At 46.1% G+C, this 20,058-nt stretch overlaps 2 protein-coding genes and 2 non-coding genes across 5 annotated transcripts in view; 3 read left to right on the top strand and 1 right to left on the bottom strand.

Annotated features, from left to right (window-relative positions):
- The first annotated feature begins 2,635 nt into the window (after window positions 1-2,635).
- DKC1 (dyskerin pseudouridine synthase 1) lies at window positions 2,636-15,129 on the top strand. The gene is made up of 15 exons (XM_045788959.2): window positions 2,636-2,788; window positions 3,553-3,620; window positions 4,310-4,396; window positions 5,713-5,804; window positions 6,122-6,306; window positions 6,916-6,980; window positions 7,358-7,484; window positions 7,712-7,842; window positions 8,256-8,399; window positions 9,820-9,940; window positions 11,439-11,557; window positions 12,215-12,318; window positions 12,854-12,962; window positions 13,758-13,877; window positions 14,229-15,129. Exons 1-15 carry the CDS (start codon window positions 2,773-2,775, stop codon window positions 14,292-14,294), a joined length of 1,554 nt encoding a protein of 517 aa, XP_045644915.1. The 5' UTR covers window positions 2,636-2,772; the 3' UTR covers window positions 14,295-15,129.
- Window positions 7,940-8,077, top strand: LOC123786673 (small nucleolar RNA SNORA36 family). The gene has a single exon (XR_006778047.1). It is a non-coding gene; the product is annotated as a small nucleolar RNA SNORA36 family (small nucleolar RNA).
- Window positions 12,648-12,776, top strand: LOC123786674 (small nucleolar RNA SNORA56). Its single transcript, XR_006778048.1, has one exon. It is a non-coding gene; the product is annotated as a small nucleolar RNA SNORA56 (small nucleolar RNA).
- Window positions 15,130-16,032: 903 nt separating the features above from the next.
- MPP1 (MAGUK p55 scaffold protein 1) overlaps window positions 16,033-20,058 on the bottom strand; it is a 31,045-nt gene continuing 27,019 nt past the window's right edge. For both annotated transcript variants that reach the window (XM_045788960.2, XM_045788961.2), the window contains exons 10-12: window positions 18,351-18,553; window positions 18,074-18,148; window positions 16,033-16,691 (exon numbers count right to left, since the gene is read on the bottom strand). In XM_045788960.2, coding sequence (XP_045644916.1) covers window positions 16,515-16,691; window positions 18,074-18,148; window positions 18,351-18,553 — 455 coding nt within the window. In that variant the 3' untranslated portion in view covers window positions 16,033-16,514. The remainder of the gene's footprint in view (window positions 16,692-18,073; window positions 18,149-18,350; window positions 18,554-20,058) is intronic.

The following is a 20,058-nucleotide window of genomic DNA, read 5'->3' as shown; positions in this document are numbered from 1 at the left end:
GGAACTGCTTTTGCTAGTAAGGGAAGGTCCATGGGGCTTCTGGGTTCAGAAGACACAGATTCATTAAACAAAAGTACTTACTGAGCATCTTCTAGGAGCTGGATATATAGCATTGAACAAAATAGACAAACATTTCCTTGCTCCGTAAGGCTAACATTCTCATGAAGAGAGACAGTAAACAAGATTCATTTAAGGCAGAGGGAAGAGCAGATGCAAAAGACCCAAGAAGGGGGAGTGTGTCTGGAGTAGTCCTGAATATTCAAGAGGCAGTGTGCCAGGAGTGGGGTGAGTAAGGGTGGAATGATTGGACTTAGAAAGAGAACGGAGTGGAAGGAGATGGGACTCAGGAAGAGAATGGGGAGCAGCCATCATAGACGCTTTGGCTTTTTTTTTTTTAAGATTTTGTTTATTTATTTGACACAGAGAGAGAGCACGAGCAGGGAGAGGCGCAGAGGGAGAAGCAGGCTCCCCAGTGAGCAAGGAGCCTGATGCGGGGCTCGATCCCAGGACCTGGAGATCATGACCTGAGCCAAAGGCAGATGCTTAACCAACTGAGCCATCCGGGCACCCCAGATACTTTGGCTTTTACTCTTAGTGAGATGGTGTTTTGGTTTCCTAGGGCTGCTATTACAAATTACCCCAAACTGGACAGCTTTAAACAACAGAAACTTATTCTTTTACAGTTCTGGAGGCTTGAAGTCTGAAATCACTCCAATCTCTGCCTATATCTTCACATGGCCTTCTCTTTTGCCTGTGTCTTTTCCCTTCTCTTCTCTTTTTTTTAAAAAAAGATTATTTGTTTATTTATTTGAGAGAGAGAGAGCACAAGCAGGGGGAGCGGTAGGCAGAGGGAGAAGCAGGCTCCCTGCTGAGCAGGGAGCCCAACGCGGGGTTCAGTCCCAGCACCCAAGGATCACGACCTGAGCCGAAGGCAGACGCTTCACTGACTGAGCCACCCAGGTGCCCTCCCTTCTCTTCTAAGGACACTTGTCATTGGATTTGGGGTCCACCTGAGTAATGCAGGATGATCTCATCTTGCAATCCTTAATTTAATTATATCTACAAAGACCCTTTTTCCAAATAAGGTCACATTCACAGGGTCCAGGGGTTAGAACATAGCTTTGGGGGAGCCACTTCATCCCACTACAGATGGGAAGTCATTGGGCTTTGAGCAGAGGAGGGACATGGCCTGATTTACAGTTTAAAGGCACTTGCCAGCTGCTATGTTAAGACAGCATAATTGACAAAAGTAGAAGCAGGGGCACCTGTAAGGAGCCCACTGGAAAAATAGAGGAGAGCTGTAATGATGGCATGGACTACAGTGACAGCAATGAGGGTGGTAAAAACCATCAGATTCTGGACCTCTTTTGAAAGCAAAGCTGAGAGGTTTTGCTATCAGATTGGATGAAGAGTTTTGGAGAAAGAGGAAGCCCACAGGAGAACCATCAATGAATACCTCAAAGTTATTCAGTGAAATATTTACCAATGAATTATTATAAAATAAGGGGGGGGAAGTAGTGAACTACTCATGGATTGGCTGATTCTGGGGACTTTGGTTATCTATAAAAAGCCAATTTACATCATCATTATTATTATTACCTTGGCATACACCCAAATAAATTCTAGACAGAATAAAAAGTGAGGAAAAACCAATCATCAGCTGTTTTTTAAGCCACAGCAAAACAAAATCTTTGTATGGCAGAGGAGAGATGGAAGAAAAGCAGCAACTCATTAGAAAAGATAATGGCAAAAGATTTCATTTACAATTGCAATAAGGAATTAAATAAATAGAGCTCAGTCAAGTCCACAGAGGTTAGATTAAGAACCCCCGCTTGAGAGACAGAAGAGTGAGACGAACACCAAAGACAGAAGGGAACACAGCTTGAACCAGGATTTGCTACTTCCTGCTGTCAGATATTGCAGCCATTAAGCGACCTGTGACTATAGAGCACGACATGGAGCCCCGTCCTGGAGTTCAAATCGAGGTGAGCTGTTAAGTGTACAATACACACTGGAAAGACTAAGTACAAATACAAATGTAAAATATTCCATTCATAAAGTGTATCGCTTATATGTTGAAATGATAATATTTCGGATCGCTGGGTTACACAAAAATCGTTATTAAAATCAATTTCACCTTTTTCTTTTACCTTTTTTTTTTTTTTGCTCTGTGACTGCTGGAAAATTTAAAAGTCCACAAGTGGCTCGCACTGTATTCCTATTGGCCAGACCACTCTAGCTAGATGGGTATTGCAAGCAGCAAAGGACTTTCAACCTCCGTGCCTCAACGTCTTTATTTTTCAGTGGGGACTGATCCGATACCAACCTTAAAGGGTCGGCGAGAGGAAGCCGAGAGCTGCTGTTAACAGAGTGCTTGCGGGATACCCGGGTACCCAAGCCCGCGTCAAACCTGGGGAAGGTCAGCGAACCGTGGTCGGGGCCACGCCCACAGGCTATGGGCAGCCGGGGCGGGCTGCGCATGCGTCTCCAGCGCCGGCAGCCTAGGGCAGGGCGAATCCCAAAGCGCACGCGCGGACGCGCTATCGCGGGCGGCGGGGGGGTGGCGAGCCAGCCAATGAGGTTGCGCCGGCGGTCCGCGCGCGCTTCGGGCTCTGCTCCCGGAGCCTAGCCCCGCCCCTCAGCCCCGCGGCGCAGCACGCACCGGGCGTCGCACAGGTGGGCGGGTTTTAGTGGCGCGGCCTGAGGGCGGCGGGAGTCTGTGCTAGCTCCCTCGGTGGTGGCCCACGCGGCTCGCACGCTGTGCGGGGCAACATGGCGGACGCGGAAGGTAAGTGTCGTTTCCTCGTGGGTGGCCGGGCTAAGTACCAGCTCCGCCGCCCCTGAGAGCCGGGGGTGGGAAGGTGACGGCGTCGGGGGCCAAGCTCTTCGCTGCTTTGCCGTCAGGCCGGTCCCGTCGCAGCCGGGCCTTCTGCTGGCCTTGCCTCTTGGCCTTGGGTCTACGGGTGAGGGCAAGGGATGGAGGGGTCCTCTCAGTGACGTGGCTCCGCGAGGCCCGGGCCTTCCGCGATGACACAGCCTCCTTAGGGCCCGGGTCGCCGTTGAAAGGGGTCGGCCCTGTCGGCGACCCCGCTGTGACGGGAGACCTGGCAGTACCTGTACCGCCGCCAGCCCAGACGCTACGGTCAGTGCCACGCGAAAGGGCGTGTAGGAACAGGCGGGGAAGAATAAGGGCCAAGGGGCGCCGGCGTGCGCCTAGCTCCAAGTCGCAAGAAAGTTCTATGGGCCACAGACCGGGTAGGGGGCAGTTGAGTGGTCACTTACGGAACTTTGTAGCCCGTGGGCCGAACACTTCTGTGGCAGGTCTAAGCCCCGCCACGGCCACGTGGTGAACCGGAATGGAAGCCGACATGTGCTACTGCTTGCGGTCGGTTACCGAGCTGTGCAACCCACCCGTTTGGCCTTACACACTTTGCTTTCCCCAGTAATTCAAGACCAAACGTCCATTTTCTGCTTGCTCTGATTTCATTTTCTATTTTCAGCTTCGTTATCCTTATTTTCGAGAAAAACTCCCAAAACTCTTGTCTGTTTTAGTATTTATTTTGCCGAAGAAACATAAGAAGAAAAAGGAGCGGAAGTCGTTACCCAAAGATGATGTAGCAGTGAGTAGGAATATGTTATACTTCGCTTTAACTAAAGGGAAACATTACTTAGGTAACACATTACATAAAAGAACTGTTTTTAAAAGTTTTTAAGGAATGGGTTGGAGTTGGGTAGTGGTTGTGTAGAAACCACACTACCCCAGCCACCTAAATCTCTCCTGTCAAGTATAGTTTGCTAAATTATGTTGACTACACCAGCTGCTCTCCGTGAAATTCTTGTTTATCCCACCCACAGACCCACTATCCCTTTTTCTCTTTAAGTAACTGTCCCCATCTTTTTTTTTTTTTTTTGAAGATTTTGTTTCTTTAGAGAAAGAGTTTGCTTGTGGGGGCTGTGTTGGGGGAGGGGCAGAGGAAGAGAGAGAGAATCTCAAGGAGACTCCATGCCCAGCACACCGCCAGACACAGGTCTCTCCATCTCAGGACCCTGAGATCATCACCTGTGCCGAAATCAAGAGTCAAACGCTTAACTGACAGAGCCACCCAGGCACTCCTAGCGGTCCCCATCTCGGTGGCGCTTCACTTACCCTTCTGAGATCCTGGTTCATTTCTTTCTTACTTGGAAGTCCCAGTGAAGAGGCATAGAGACTACCTTGTTTTCTGTTTAAGAGGGTTAGACTTACATGGTAGTAATGGAATTGTTCAAAAGCAGGTGGGAAGTTTAACAGTGTATTTCTGTCCTGTATAAGGAGATACAACATGCTGAAGAATTTCTTATCAAACCTGAATCCAAGGTGGCTCAGTTGGACACATCTCAGTGGCCCCTGTTGCTCAAGGTATGTAGTTAAGATTATGTATCAGATCAATGCCTAGCTTTTACATTATTTGAGTGTTAGGAGTTCATTAATAGTGATTAGCACTAGCATCTTTGACTTAGGAAATGTCAGATGATACAGTCTAAAGCAGTGTTCTTCAAAGTGTCTGACACGAAGAATCAGGTTTTGTTTCATTTTTCATTTCCAGTGCACCCAGTGCTGTAGCAGAATGCAGTTAAAATGTCACAACAATGTCATACTGCCATTAAAAGTTCATAAATAATTAGTTCTTGGTTTCTATATTTAACTCCACGTTACAGACTTGTAAAGTTTGTGGGCCACACTTGGAGTGGGACTGCTTTAGTGCTTGAGGACATGGGCTTTGAAGCCAGACCAATTTGAGTCAGGCAGTGTGTGACTTTGAGCCTGACTCTTGAGGCTGTTTAATCTCTGAGGCTGTTTGCTTATGGTATCTTCTCTTGGGAAGGCTGGCTGAGGGCTGTAGGAGGTAATCCATGAAACGTGTTTAGCCATAGGCCTTAGCATGTAACAGGTCCTCTAGAAATTGCTGACTGTTGTGTTGGATTTTAAATAGAGTGGCTCAGTAATGAGTTGAATTACAAGTTTCACAAACAACTTAGTGGGTACCAGGTATGAGATTAGGAGAAAAGGCTAGGGTAGAGAAAGTTACTGAGACGCTTCTTGACAAAGTGTTATAATAAACCAATATCTATGAAGTAAACGAAAGGGATTTGCTTTTATAATTCAACACAGTTGAGTTTCTGCTTGGTCAGCTGGGTCTACCATTTATATCTGCTTTACTGTTGCAGGCTCTGTATGCTAGTGAACTGGGTAGGCCACCGTCCCTGCTATCTTGGAATTTAAAATCTAGGTGTGAGAGATAGTTAAAAAACAATTGCTGTTTGCGCCAAGTACCATGATGAAACTAAACTGGGCAACATGAAGGATGAGCTTCAGTTGAGGGGAGCTCTTTCAGACCTGTGGTCAAGCCTTGGAAAGGAGGAGAATGAAAAGGAGCAGAGATCTGGTGCAGGAACAAGCTGGTTGTGTATGAGAAACGTTGCCAGTCTTAGTACTCTAAGAAATCTTTCTAGAGAAGTGATCAAATTTGTCTTAATTCTAGTCATATGGGTAATTTTTCCAGTGTGTAAGGAGGCTTAACAGTCTGTCACACTAGATAATGAAAATATAGGAGCAGAATCCAAGTTTATAAACTTGTGGGTTAACCATAACATGGTCGGTAGTGGTGCTGACTCTTGTTGTACATATGTTAATGGTTTATTAAGTTTATTTTGTGTTGTATCATTGCTTTCCAGAATTTTGATAAGTTAAATGTAAGGACAACACATTATACACCTCTTCCTTGTGGTTCAAATCCTTTGAAGAGGGAGATTGGGGACTATATCAGGTACGTGTGTTGGGAGCATGTACTGCTCAGACTTCTTTTCTTTTCAAATGACCTTTTCAGGGGTGCCTGACTGGCTCAGTCGGTAGAGCATGGGACTCTTGATCTTTGGGTCATTAATTCGAACCCACATTGGTCATTGAGTGTACTTAAAAAAGTTACTTTTTCACATCAGTTGTTCAAGGATGTAGTGGCATTTTAGAATGGCCTAGAATTGCTGTAAATACATTACCTGTACCCGTGGTGAACTTTTACTCTTCAGATTTAGTTTTTATTAGAGGGCCAGAAATGATGGCACAGTGATTTCTTTTCCATTTTAGGACAGGTTTCATTAATCTTGACAAGCCTTCCAACCCCTCTTCCCATGAGGTGGTAGCCTGGATCCGACGAATACTTAGGGTGGAGAAGACAGGACACAGTGGTACTCTGGATCCCAAGGTGACTGGCTGTTTAATCGTGTGCATAGAACGAGCCACTCGCTTGGTGAAATCTCAGCAGAGTGCAGGTATGTGGAAGAGGGAATTAAAAGAGGCAGCTACTTTGTTATTGGAAGGCTTTCTAGGTTTCCTCCTTCTACTTTTTGGCCCTTGGTAGTGGTTTCTTCATTAGTCAAAAAAAATCCTAAGCAGGGATACTCTGGTTGTGTACCTTCTGTCCCTTGCCATATCATAGTGAGTCTGCCTTTTTTGGAGTTCCAGGTACTGGGCATGTGCACATCAAGTTGACTATCTATTCCCAGCACTGAGACAGGGCTGTGTCTGAGTCCATCTCTAGGCTTATCGCTCCAGGCTCCTCGGAGTATTTGCTGCTAAAATGCCTTTCCCTCATTTTCATCAGGGGGAACTCCTACGTGACCTTGCAAGGTTTTGTTCTAAGCAGGCTCTATACTGGGTATTCCAGCTATCCTTGTCAGCACCTTGGAAGTTGAACTCCTAATGAGAGGGAGCATCTCCATTCCTTTCCCATGTTCAAACCATGAAACCTGTCTTAATGGAAATTTTACAGAAAGAAGTCATCAAATTGCATGCTTTTGCTGCACAAAATGGGAATATGAGCATATAACAATACAGAAAACTCAGTGGCCACACCTGACTACTCTTTTGTCATTTTTCAGGCAAAGAGTATGTGGGAATTGTCCGGCTACACAATGCTATTGAAGGGGGGAGTCAACTTTCTAGGGTAAGTTTGTGATTACAGGGAGGGCATCTTTTGGCGACTTGGGTGTCTGAGCCCATAGACATCTGGAAACAGGTCGGCTTTCCTGGCTGTCCTGTCTTACGCCCTTCTCAGTGGGTTGCTCACGCCAGCCTGGACAGGTACTGCGGATTGGCAGGGGCACTTCTGGCCATGTCCCTTCTGAGGAAAGGGCTCTGATAAGCACTGAGTCATCCATGTGTCTTTGAAAGAAGAAGCAAAAATGGAAAGGACATTTTAGGCCTTAAATGATTGAAAGAAACTTTTTCATTTGTGTCCTCAAACTACCACAATAGGCTGTTTGCTCCTATTTGAGAGTCCATGCAATGAGAGTCTTTATTTTGGTTTGTGCTTATTCTCAGGCCCTAGAAACTCTGACAGGTGCCTTATTCCAGCGACCTCCACTTATTGCTGCAGTAAAGAGGCAACTCCGAGTGCGGACCATATATGAGAGCAAGATGATTGAGTATGATCCTGAAAGAAGATTAGGTGGGTCATTAGGTCTGTGAGGAACTGAATTAACATTGACCACATGTGGACAGGAATGCATTCTTGAGAATTAAATTTTCTTGTTAAGAGTAGATGCCCTTAGTATATGGTGTGGTCAGAGACTTTCTATTGTATTTAATCTCGCTGGCTCAGAGAATAATTCTGGGTTTCTCACTGATGTGTTTAATTTGGACAATGTGCTACTTCTGTGTGTGTATGTGTCTTAGGAATCTTTTGGGTGAGCTGTGAGGCCGGCACCTATATTCGGACACTGTGTGTGCACCTTGGTTTGTTACTGGGAGTTGGCGGTCAGATGCAGGAACTTCGGAGGGTTCGTTCTGGAGTCATGAGTGAAAAGGTACACCGTTAATGGGGCTAGAAGTTTTAGAGCTGGTACTTAATATCTTCCCACCCTTGGTGGAATTCCACCTGCTTCACATCTTGGAAAACACAATTTCCAAAGTGTTGAGTTCAGTTCAGGGCAGCTTCCCTGTTCTGTTAATGAAACTTTGGAACATTGAAAACCTGGGCTGTGGGAGATGATTGGATAGAAAGCATTACTCTATTCATTCACTACCTCCCAGCCTACAAAAATGCCTACTTAGATTTCAGTATATCAGTAGTTACAGACGTGTAGAAGAGAGGTGATTCTGAAGAGACTGAAGACTCAGAGTTTGGACTAAATTCATTCAAGTTTTGGAAGTTTGGGTTCTGTTGGACTATTTCAGATACAGTGACACTGAATAGTTTTCATATATGGCTGCTTTTTAGGACCACATGGTGACAATGCATGACGTGCTTGATGCCCAGTGGCTGTATGACAACCACAAGGATGAGAGTTACCTGCGGCGAGTTGTTTACCCTTTGGAAAAGCTGTTGACTTCTCATAAAAGGCTGGTGATGAAAGACAGTGCAGTAAGTTCTGAGTTACAAGTTCACATTTGCACAAAATGTGATTCCACAAAGATGAGAGACAGTCTGTGTTCTGAAATCCTTTCTGTGGAAAGAGATGAAACATGATGTGAACTTATTATTTTCCATTGGGCAATTTATTCTTTTTCTGGTTTTGTAGATTGGACTCTGGATTCTTTTGTGAATAAGCATTTATAATTGTTTTTACTAAATCAAAACCAAATATACTAAAGTGGAAACTTTAATGCTAGACATACTTCCTATCAAAATAAGGCAAATTGTTTAAGCATTTACTTTGAGTTGTCCCAGAGTTAACTATTAGTGGTACATAAAATTTGTCTTCCTGTAACCTGGCAGTACTGCACGTGCCTAAGAAGCCTTGATATATTTAAGTTGTCGCCAGAAAGTTTTTTTTTGATTGGGATTGAAAGTTGAAATGAGCGTTTCAGAGATATTATAAGCTATGTCCTTAGGAATTTCAGTAAAGTTTTTTTCTCTTAAGTCTCTGAACTTAACCAAGCTTTTTTTTTTTTTTTTTAAGATTTTAAGTAATCCCTATATAAATCCAGTGTGGGGCTTGAACTCACAACTCTGAAATCAAGAGTTGCATGCTGCACCGACTGAGCCAGCCAGGCACTCCATAAGTAGTTCTCTTAATGATGTAATTATGTCAGGGACAAAAGATAGCTAAGTTGAGGGTGTTAGGTGCATTTTTTTTGGTATATTAGGCTTTGTAATAAGAGACAAAAATTACAGAGGCATACTAAGCTATGCCATTATAATAATTGAAAAAATGTAATCATATGAAACAACAACATAAATGTCATATAACCTCCTTATGCGTGGGTCAGACTGGTACCCTCTGGGTGAATTTAAGGGGGAAGTGAAATACGGTCAGCGAAAGAGTTCTAGGTAAGTGAAAACAAGATGGCACAAGCCACTGAAGTCAGGGAGAGGTGGCCTTAGCTTGCATGTGATTGTTTCAACAGGCCTCAGTAATCTTGCTTGCTGGCTATTTTGGAGCCTGTTAGAGGCCAGATCTCCCAAAAAAGCAAAAAGGTCTCCTAGTTCTATCAGGGTTTCCGTCCTCAAGGATAAAAAAGAGAGAAGAGTAATTAAGGAAGAGTAAGGCTGTATTTGGCTTTAAGATGAAAATGCCTTTAAGTCCAGTGGAGGAATGAGGAGTAGGGATTTAAACTCCCCTTTAATAACGTTTCTGAGTCCATGTGTATCAAGTGCCTAGCCCGTGGCGGATGGTTGCTTCATGCACCAGATTGCAGCCAGTGGCTGTCAGTGCCATTAGCGCCATCCCGCAGGTCCCCTCCCCTCCCCCAATGTTCTCCTTTGTGCTGGTAAGGGTATGGATGGAGGGCAAGGGCTAGTGCAGCAGCTAGGGCTCTGACATGTCATGCTGTCTCTGCAGGTGAATGCAATCTGCTATGGGGCAAAAATCATGCTTCCAGGTGTTCTCCGATATGAGGATGGCATCGAAGTCAATCAGGAGATTGTGGTCATCACCACCAAGGGGGAAGCAATCTGCATGGGTAAGACGGGGGCTTTCCCTAGTTCCTTCTGCACCATCACAACCAGGCTCACTAAGAGCAGGCCCCAAGTCCTGGCTCCTCAGGTTCATCTAATCCTTGTGTTGTCTGGGGCCTGTAGGGGTAGTCAAAGCAAAGGACTGTGTTAGATAGGCATAGATGAGAAGGAGGTAAGTGGGGCTTCCCCTTGCCCTAACTGGCTGCTATTAGAGGCCATGTCTCAGCAGCTTGGTTCCAGTGGGGAGAGGGAAAATCCTTAACGAATGGAATAAATGTCTGTGGTAATTGAGATGAAAAGTTTAGTCCATTCCTTTTCTGCCTATAGCAGTTAACTTGTGAACCTTTAGCTACTGTTGGATTGTCCCTTAAAACTTCAAATGTTCCGTTGCCCTGAAGGGGCTGTGCAAGCTTTTCCCCATGTGTGCCCTGAGCCCCAAGCCTGGTGAGTGTGTCTTTAGGGTGCCTTACTGAGGTGTTCCCTTCTCTGGCTGCTATCCATAGATCCTTGCTTGCAACTGAGAAGGGACTCTGATGATGTGCTTTCTTCCTGGTGCAAATCAGGCAGGTTAAATGAATAGCTCTGATTTACTTATTAAGAGGTCTCTTGAGGATTTAGGAAGCATTGCTTTTTATGTGGTTAGTGTAAATATTTTTTCAACTGATAATTTTAATAAGATTTCAGAGCTTTTTTGCCATAACGGTGGATTTTCTCCATATGAACATCCTCAGCAAAGGAAACCTCAAGGCAGTAGAGCTTCGAGTGTTAAATGTTTTTTTTTTCTTTGTAAAGATTTTATTTATTCATTTGAAAGAGAGAGAGAGCTTGAGCACAAGCGGGGTGAGGGGCAGAGGGAGAAGCAGACTCTCCGCTGAGCAGGGAGCCGGATGCGGGGCTCGATCCCGGGACTCCGGGATCATGACCTGAGTCGAAGGCAGACGCTTAACCAACTGAGCCACCCAGGTGTCCCTTAAATGTTTGTGTGTGTGTGTGTGTTTTTAAGATCTTATTTATTTTGAGAGAGAAGCATGTGAACACATGCACGAGCGGAGGGAGGGGCAGAGGGGGAGAGAATCTTTTTTTTTTTTTAAAGATTTTATTTATTCAACAGAGATAACAGACAGCCAGCGAGAGAGGGAACACAAGCAGGGGGAGTGGGAGAGGAAGAAGCAGGCTCATAGCAGAGGAGCCTGATGTGGGGCTTGATCCCAGAACGCCGGGATCACGCCCTGAGCCAAAGGCAGACGCTTAACCGCTGTGCCACCCAGGCGCCCCAGAGGGGGAGAGAATCTTAAGCAGGCTCCACGCTGGATGCGGAGCTGATCTCATGATCCTGAGATCATGACCTGAGCTGAAATCGAGTTGGACACTTAACTGACTGAGTCACCCAGGTGCCCCTAAAATGGGGTTTTAAAATTTATATAAAACAGTGGAATTAGGGCTCATAACATACGAAGTTTCTCCCTTCCAAGTCATTCTTTCATCTCTTTCTAACACCTGCAGCTATTGCATTAATGACCACAGCAGTGATATCTACCTGTGACCACGGTATTGTAGCCAAGATCAAGAGAGTAATCATGGAGAGAGACACTTATCCTCGGAAGTGGGGTTTAGGTCCAAAGGTAAGTGGGACTGGGTGTGTGCCCTGCTGTGAGTTAACTCTTTTGAGTTGTTGAATACTCACTTGGGTGGCTCTCGGCTTTGTCCCTATCACCACAACCTTGCTTTGTACTGGGCTCTGGGGAGTGATGGTGAGTAGAAATGGGACCATCTCAGACCTTACAGGTTTTAGTCTAATGGGGGAAAGCAGATGGACATCAGTCCTATTGCACAACTGAAGCCAAGCACAACTAAAGCCTGGCACCTCAGGAGTCCAAAATGAGGGGTTGGACTTGGTTGGGGGGTTTGGGTAAGGGGTCTTCGCTGGGGCCATGCCAGCATAAAGGACACAATGTTATGTGTTGATGAGGTGAAGAAGGGAGGGGAGAGTCTGGGGAAGCTGGAATCATATGTACTGCAAAGGCCCTGTGGTGGAAGAATGGGGTGGGAGGGAAGTGGCACAAAATGACATTTCAGAGGCTTTCACTGATAAAGTAGGCTTTGTGACTTTTGACAAGTCCCACGTTTGCTCCTGTTGGAGAGAGTGAGTTCTGAGTGCTTTGCAGAGAAGTGTGAGGCCCAGCTGACAACACCCAGGGGAGGAGTCTTATTTGAGCAAGCATAATAACCTGCTTCATGTGTTACACTGTTCTGATGTTGAAACCCTGACGGTCTACCAGGCAAGTCAGAAGAAGCTGATGATCAAGCAGGGTCTTCTGGATAAGCATGGGAAGCCCACAGACAGCACGCCTGCCACCTGGATGCAGGAGTATGTGGACTACAGGTGAGGGCAGGATGTGTGAGAGCCCCAGGCAGGCAGAGATGGCATGCTTGCCGCCTGGATGCAGTAGTACATCAACTACAGGTGAGGACGTCAACTGCAGTGAGGACGGAAGGCCGCAGAGCCCAGAGGGGTAGGTGCGGCGTGGTGGCTGCCTAGGTGAGTCAGGACAGGAGGGTGTGGAGCCTGGGTATGGGGAGGTGGCAGATTTAGTCTGGGGGAGAGCTGCTAAAATGTGGGACTGTAGGAACTTGTGTGGTGCTCAATGAGGCCTTGGGAGCTGTAGGGACTACCCCTTGACTGCCCGGGCCAGGTAGGGGCTTGGGCCTGCACAGCAGACAGTTATCCCTTTCTAGTCTGGCTCGTGGGACTCTAGAGGGAGTCAGTCTGCAACAGTAAGTGGTGAGTTCTTCTGTCTGTCGTCAGTATTTTGATGGTGGCTTTAGACTTGCCAGATATCACTGATTGAGGACGCAGCAGTACTCACCTCCCTGGAAAGCCGTTCAGTGCATCTCACCTATTGCTACTTCTCTTTCAGTGACTCTGCAAAGAGAGAGGTGGGGTCCAAAGCAGTAAAAGACCCACAGGAAGTTGCCGAAGTGGTAAAAGCCCCAAAAGTCGTTGCTGAAGTGGTAAAAGCCCCAAAGGTAAGTGATGTGCTGTGAGCAGTGTGGAGTGTGTTTTGGGAGATGATTGCATTTGGCTTCTCTCGCTGGTTGCAGTCCAGTCATGCATCATGGCTCAGTACGGCAAGGCTTCCCCGTGGGGGTGCGTGATGCACACAGTAGAGAGGATGTCATGCCGTACCTTGGGGTACTCATTTGGAATGTGTGGACTCCAGTTCACATTCCCTGTTGTGTCTGCTGGGAGGATTGTGGGCTCAGCAGAGGCGACAACACTGGGACACGGTGGAGGTATGTGTTATTGTAGCCCCCACCCTGGGTCAGATGGCGGCACAGCTTGTGTTGAAATCAAAGCTGTACAAAACTCAGCAAAGTCACCTGTGGCTGGCAACCTCTAGATCGCATTAGCTCAGCGTTTGAAAAGTTCAGGAAAATATGTGGTAGCACCTCAGTTTCTCAGGCATTAGAGCACAGAGTGGTTGTGCTGAGTGACCTGAAACGAGCTGCCTGGGAAGAGCTTCTGGCGTGCATGGGGCCTGTCCAAACTCCTGGACTGCCTGCCACCTTTGAACTTTTCACAGTCCCTGAGCCCGCCACTGCTGCTTTGGTGCTCCCGCTGTGCCCATGGCTTCCTGGTCTTCAGGGATGAGACCGTGTTTGCATTCTCTGTAAATTAAGGTTCTGTTGGGGTTTGTAATTAGAAAACTTCCTCTTGGATTTAGTCAGGAACTTTTCCGGTGGTCCTCTACCTTCTTACTTGAACGTTTCTCATCTGTTTTTACCCAAGATCTAACATTTGATCACTTGTCTCCACCTTAGCGGAAGCGAGAGAGTGAAAGTGACGAGACCTCTCCACAGCTGATCAAGAAGGAAAAGAAGAAGAAGAAGGATAAAAAGGCCAAAGCTGCTCTAGAGAGTGTGGATGATCCAGGAGATGGGGTATGTATAAACACGGTCAGGATACTTGCAGGGGAAGGGAGCAGCAGCCTCCTGTTGCCCACAGTGCCTGTGCCCTTTGCCACTGCTGTGGGATGGACAGAGGCAGGTCCCAGCGTTTTATAGTAAAAACTGCGTAGTTGGAAAGCTGTTGATGGTGAGGGGGGAATGTGAAGGTTGTTATCTGTAAAAGTAGACCACTGGGTCATCACTGAAAAGCTCAGGACTTTGTGTTCTGTGCAAAATTTATTTTATCCAGAATATCCTCACAGATCCTGAAAAGGCTTTTTGGGCTTTTGGGACTTCCCTAATTTGGTTGTTAACAGATGCTGTGAGGCTTTCTCTTTCTCCCAGGACAGTGACAGTACCAAAAAGAAGAAGAAGAAGAAGAAAATAAAAGTGGAAGTGGTTTCTGAGTAGTGGACACCACTTTGAGCACTGTGTCCAGTTGGGAAGAGAAATTAAAGCCTTATTGAGAAAACAGAATTCCTTTTGTTCTTGAGGGAATGGAACACAGATCCTAGAAAGGGTGGAGAGTTCTGGCACATTCTAGCTGCTATTTGAGAACTCAGTGACGTTCCTGGTGTGGTCATTCCATCCTGTCCTGTTTTAAGGATATGGGTGAAGGAGGCAGCTTTGATGCCACCCACTTCTCCGCTTGGGAGAGTTGGGGATCCTTTCCTTCAGATCCAGCCCAGCCCAGGAACCATCTGCGGCTATTGCCCGATGGCTGTTTTAACACCCTAGCTCTCTCCTGGTTTGCACCACCCCCCAATCCATTTAAAAAGTTTCTAAACATTGCTCAGTGAAATGGTGTGGAGCAAGTAAAAGGATAGAACTGAACCACGTTGTTTGCTGGGGGGATAAATCTTTTCTCCCATGTCCTGTGAGGACAGTGGTCTGTTCTGGCCACATGCGAGCAATCGTGTCAGCTATAGCCACTCCCATCTCTGGCTTAGTGTCCTTTGTGTACTCCTTCAGAGCCTGTGTGTACAGCCTCACACGCCTGAATTCATCTGCCTACTTGTGTTTGTGACAGAAGCTAAAAAAGTGTTCCATGTTCTCTTCTTTATTAACTAATCTCCTTTACTGTCAAAGGATGCAATCGCTTATTGCTGGGAGAAGGTTGTACTTTTTACTTATTAAAGTTTACTTGTTTTTAAGTATCTCTGTTGGGTTTTCTAATTGTTGGGGATGTCACCCTAGGAGAACAAAAAAATATAAACTGTTTTGATTAAAAATCTAGGGAACTTGATGTCCTATTTGAAATTTGATGCTTTTCCTTGGTTACTTTCTCTGGTTCTGTGTCTTGTGATATTCATCTTGGAGCCTATTACCTGGCATGGGAACAAATACTCTGGAATCTTCATTCAGGACATTGACTAGAGTAAAATGGGGAATCATCACGAATCCAGTGATCTCCCCAAACAGTTGAGAAGGGGAAGATAGAAGTATTTATGCAGTATTTCTGGCAGGGAGGGATTCTGACCATAGGCCTGAGCCTGGGTTTCCCTCCACTGGAAAGGAGGTCAGAATTGAAGCCTCTGGCAAGTCAAAAAGCGGGAAGCTACATGTGTGCACCTGTTGGGTCCTCGTCCAGGATTAGAGCATTTTATGTACATGTCTATGTGGGCACCAGCCTCAGGAGACTTGGGGTGGTGGTGGTGGTAGGAGTTTGAAGGCACAGCTGTTCATAATCCCTGCAGGTAGCTGCTGTGTGAACAATGGAGTGGAGTCCTTTCCCTCTGATACAGATTAATTTGGGCAGCCAGTTGTAGGGGTGCTCTGGAAACCAGGTCTTGAGAATGAAGAGAAAGCTAAAAAGAAGCTGCCAGGAGAAAAATGGGGGAGATGCAAGCGGAAGCAAAGCATTCTGAGCACTCTCCCCATGGAGTAGAAACGGGATGATCACACCTTTGCTCCCAAACTCGTTTTATAGTTACATGTCTGTGAGGGTTCAGGTCCGCATGTAGCGCACCGGGTGGCGCCCTGCCCATCACACATCCCCATGATGGGAGGTGGGGTTATCTTGACCTCTGTGTGCTTGAGGGAGACTTCTGAACCCAGAAGAGGCAACTGCTATAGGCAACTGCTATTGATGCTGTCCTCAGGGGCTGACAGGTGGTGCTGTTTCCCTCTCCAGAGAGTTAACAGGGTATTGGTATCTTAACACAGCAACGTTTTTTATTGCTTTTGAGGGTTTCCCTAGAGCAGACATCATCCTGTTGCACAGCTGCTTCATTTTGGCATTTTAGAAAGTTGAGGTTACAGATGCTTCAAAGACACATGAGATGCCCAGTAATTAAAGGTGAAGGAGCACAGGCTTTAAAGAACAAGGGCCATTGCTTTTTTCTGTGTGCACCATCTTTGATTAGCAGTTACATTTTTATAGTACTTTGGGCCTTAGATTTCCAGAGATCCTTCCAAAACCCTCATCAATGGGGCTCCATCTATATCAGGAAAATCAGAGCCCAGCCAAGGAGCCTGAACAAGACTGACACCCACTAGCCTAATTAGGATAGATGCAGAGCACTGGAAGCTGACAAACTAGTTAGAGCGTCCCTGTTTGTCTTAAAGCAAGGAGAATGAAATTCAAACCGCTAGAGAAGGGCACAGCGCCACTGCCCATTTTCCGCAAGCTTAGTAAACCCAGGAGACAGGCACCCACTGTGGAGAACTGCATGCCTGCTCAAAGGCTTCTTGCAGTTTCTTAAGGGTTTCATCAACACCATTATTGACCAGTGAGAGGTCAAAGTAGTGTGCGTACTGGCTGCGGATGGCTTCGGAGTCCTTCTGCAGCTGCTGCAGGGCTTCCGTCTGCAAGGAAAAGAGAAGCATAGATGAGGCAGGCCCCACAGCATGGAGCCCAAGAAGTCAGTGATGGGTTTTAAGTGGATGTTCATTGTTGTGACCACTGCCTGCCTCAGAGTCACCTGCTTAAAGACTCAAGCTCTGAACACCTTCCTTGAGAATGTTAATAGAGTAGGGTGTAGAGAGACACTCAAGAGCACTGCAATTCTTAGAGGATCTCAAAATAACCCTGATTATAAATCATCAGAACTCTGAAGATCGATAGCTCCATTGCTGTGGCATGGACTTAAGCAGTATCTCCCCATTGCTGTAGCCACCACAGCTGCAACCCTGGGACAAGGATAAGGGTAACTTACAACCCCAGGCCTCTTTCTAGAATCCCAAATAAATGGCTATGAAAACGACTGATAACTCCATAAAAGTAAAAACGTTTGCATAGCAATAAGCACCAAAAGACGCCAAACTGGGAAAAAGAAATATTAGAACTGATGTCACCAAGGGCTAATTACCCGAATATAGAGTTCCTAGAAGGCAGTACTGAGAAAGGCCAATAACGCAAGAGAAAAATAAGCCAAGGACGTGACCCGGCAGTTTGCAGAAAAGATGATACAAATAGCCTTTAATGGACTGATAAAACATGCAACCACTTAACAGTAAAAGTACAGAGAGACTATATTTTTCTAGTAGATTGGTCAAAAAATGAAACTTTGGATAACATGCTCCTGGCACAGGAAACAAGCACTTTCCCAGGTAATTCTCAATTCCCATCATAAGCATCCTTGGACCTGGCAACCCTGCCTGGAATTTCTACAGAGCTATCTGCACATATGTGAAATGCCATGTGTACAGGCCACCGAGTCAAGGGAACGGTGAAACGCGACAGTCCTGCCACATGTGCACAATGGAGGCCGTGCAGCCACTAAGACTGGAGAAAGAGCAGGTGCAGGGACTCAGAGGAGTGGTGAGTGGGGGGTGGCTTTGCAGTATATGCCTGGCCGCCTAGTTCTTCCTCTCCCTGGCGGGGTGGTGGGTTCAGTGCCACCTCTGTCCTTCCCACTTGAGCCCACATTGCACCAGTGTCAGGATCTGCCAAATTGCCCATCTCTGCCACTGGGTCCCAAGCACTTCTAGAACTATGACTCTCTGATTTATTTTGTCCCTGTTACCTAGCATGGGTGCTGGCCTACCTAGTGGTTTAATAAGTGTCTGCTGAGTAAATCAAATGTGCCCGTGCCCTTTGACTTCTTGGCCTTTCAGGAAGAAGGATAGCAGTAGCCAGGAGGCTCATGGGAGATCTGGTCACAAGCTGCGCTCTGGACTGATGTCCCAGTCCAGGCAAACCGGGAAAATGAACCTCCACCCACCCTGCATAACCCCGTCCTTCCCACCTGAGTGCCCTGGTCAGTAGGTGCGATGAACACAATGAAAGGTGACAGTTCTGCCGTGCGGACAATCTTCAGGGTCTAGAGAAAGAGGAAGGGGAAGAAGGAAGAAAAGGACCAGAGTTAGCCATCATGATGGCTTCCTTCTAATACGTATCTTTGGGCATCACCAAGCCCAACACTATTTCCATCATTTCTGGTACAACTGTCATGGTTTTAGATGACCCCACCGAAACTATGTGACCCAAACCTCATCCATGCCTGCCTTGTCATGTGTACCCACCTGGGGCTCGATGTCAAGGATGGCAATCTTGTCCTGCTCGTGAATCTGGTGCACGGTTTCAAATTTGGTGCCAAACATGTTGCCCTGGTAGCTGCCAAACTCTAAGAATTCATTGGCGGAGATGTTCTTGGTCATCTCTTCGGTGGAGATGAAGTGGTACTCTTTCCCGTCTTCCTCACTCTTCTTGGGTGGTCGTGTTGTATCTGCACAAGAACCCAAATCCCTGACAAAACTGGGTCCTCACCATCTCCTAGCGGCTTGGACCATGGCATCTGTACTTAAATCCCAGCTGCCTTCGGTGCAGAGAGTTTAATAGAGGGTTCTCTCCCACAGGATCCCGAAGGGCTGACCATAGACGATGCAGGACAGGAAATAGCCTGTCCATCTGGAATGTGTTTAAAGAGGCAAAGCCCAATGAAGAACATTCCTATCCCTCTTCCTATATGAAGTTACAGTTCTTAAAATCACCAATCCCAGGAATATTAGAGCTCAGAATTGGAGAAATGACAGTTGATTATATATATTTTTAAAGATTTTATTTACTTGTTAGAACACAAGCAGGGGGAGTGGCAGGCTTTCCACCGAGTGAGGAGCCCGATGTGGGGCTCCATCCCAGGACCCTGGGATCATGACCTGAGCTGAAGGCAGATGCTTCACTGACTGAGCCACCCAGGTGCCTCTGATTATATTTTTTAAACAGATCTATGGGCTATGGTTAGGATTTCTTGAAAGTGTGTGTATGTGAAATTTCCTTTTAATAGCTTGGAAAGAAGAGTACTTTGGTTTGGTTTAAACTCATTTTGTTAAATCTTGGAATATTCTTAAGTCACAACATTTACTATTATTCATATAAATTGTCCTCTAAAACATGCTCCAGATATCACAGCTTGAAGCACAACCCCTGTCTTGTGCATCCTCTGCTTGTCTCTCAGTCCACACCTGCACATGCCTCTCTCTCTTCCCATCTTATAAAACAACAACTCTTCTTTACTGGCTATTTCTACTTTCAAACTTCCCCACTCATTCCTCAACCAAGGGCCATCTGCTTTCTGCCCCTAATATGTCACTTACCCCTAAAGGCAAAATGTAGAAGCAAGGAGTAAAAAAATACTAACACCGGATTGAGAATCCAGTGTTCTACTTTGATAAGCAATCATACTATGCAGATTCACTTTTGGGAATGCAAGTCACCTGATTCCCTACCTGGCCACTGGCCTGATTCTTCTCCTGTTGAGGACTACTGCCAACTTTGTGCCTTTCCTGAGCGCTGCTTTGATTCAGAAGACATTCAGGAAAATGAGAGGCAGCCTAGATGTCAAGCAATAGTGGAGAGCTAAGGAAATTACGATATAGCCACTCAACAGACTGGGATTTAGGCACATGAGAAAATGCTTATAATATAAAGTAAAATGAAAAAAGTAATAATTTTTTAAAGATTTTATTTGTAAGTAATGTCTCCACCCAACGTAGGGCTTGAACCTGCAACCCAGAGATCAAGAGTTGTATTCTCCACCAACTGAGCCCGCCAGGTGCCCCAGTCATCTATGTTTTCAATAACATTACTTGCTTCCTTATTTAAAGCAGGATAAAAGTATTTTCAACTGCTTCTCTTATGCAGGCAAACAGCACAGAAAAGAATAGCAACATAGTTACCTGGAGCGATTATATGTACACATTTGCATTTTCCCAAATTTTGTTTTTATAATCG

Source organism: Ursus americanus, chromosome X, assembly GCF_024610735.1.
Source record: "Ursus americanus isolate L20-20 chromosome X, mUrsAme1.1.p, whole genome shotgun sequence".
Lineage (NCBI taxonomy): Eukaryota > Metazoa > Chordata > Mammalia > Carnivora > Ursidae > Ursus > Ursus americanus.
The sequence above is the reverse complement of the archived record's forward strand: the minus strand, read 5'-3'. Positions and strand labels throughout refer to the sequence as shown.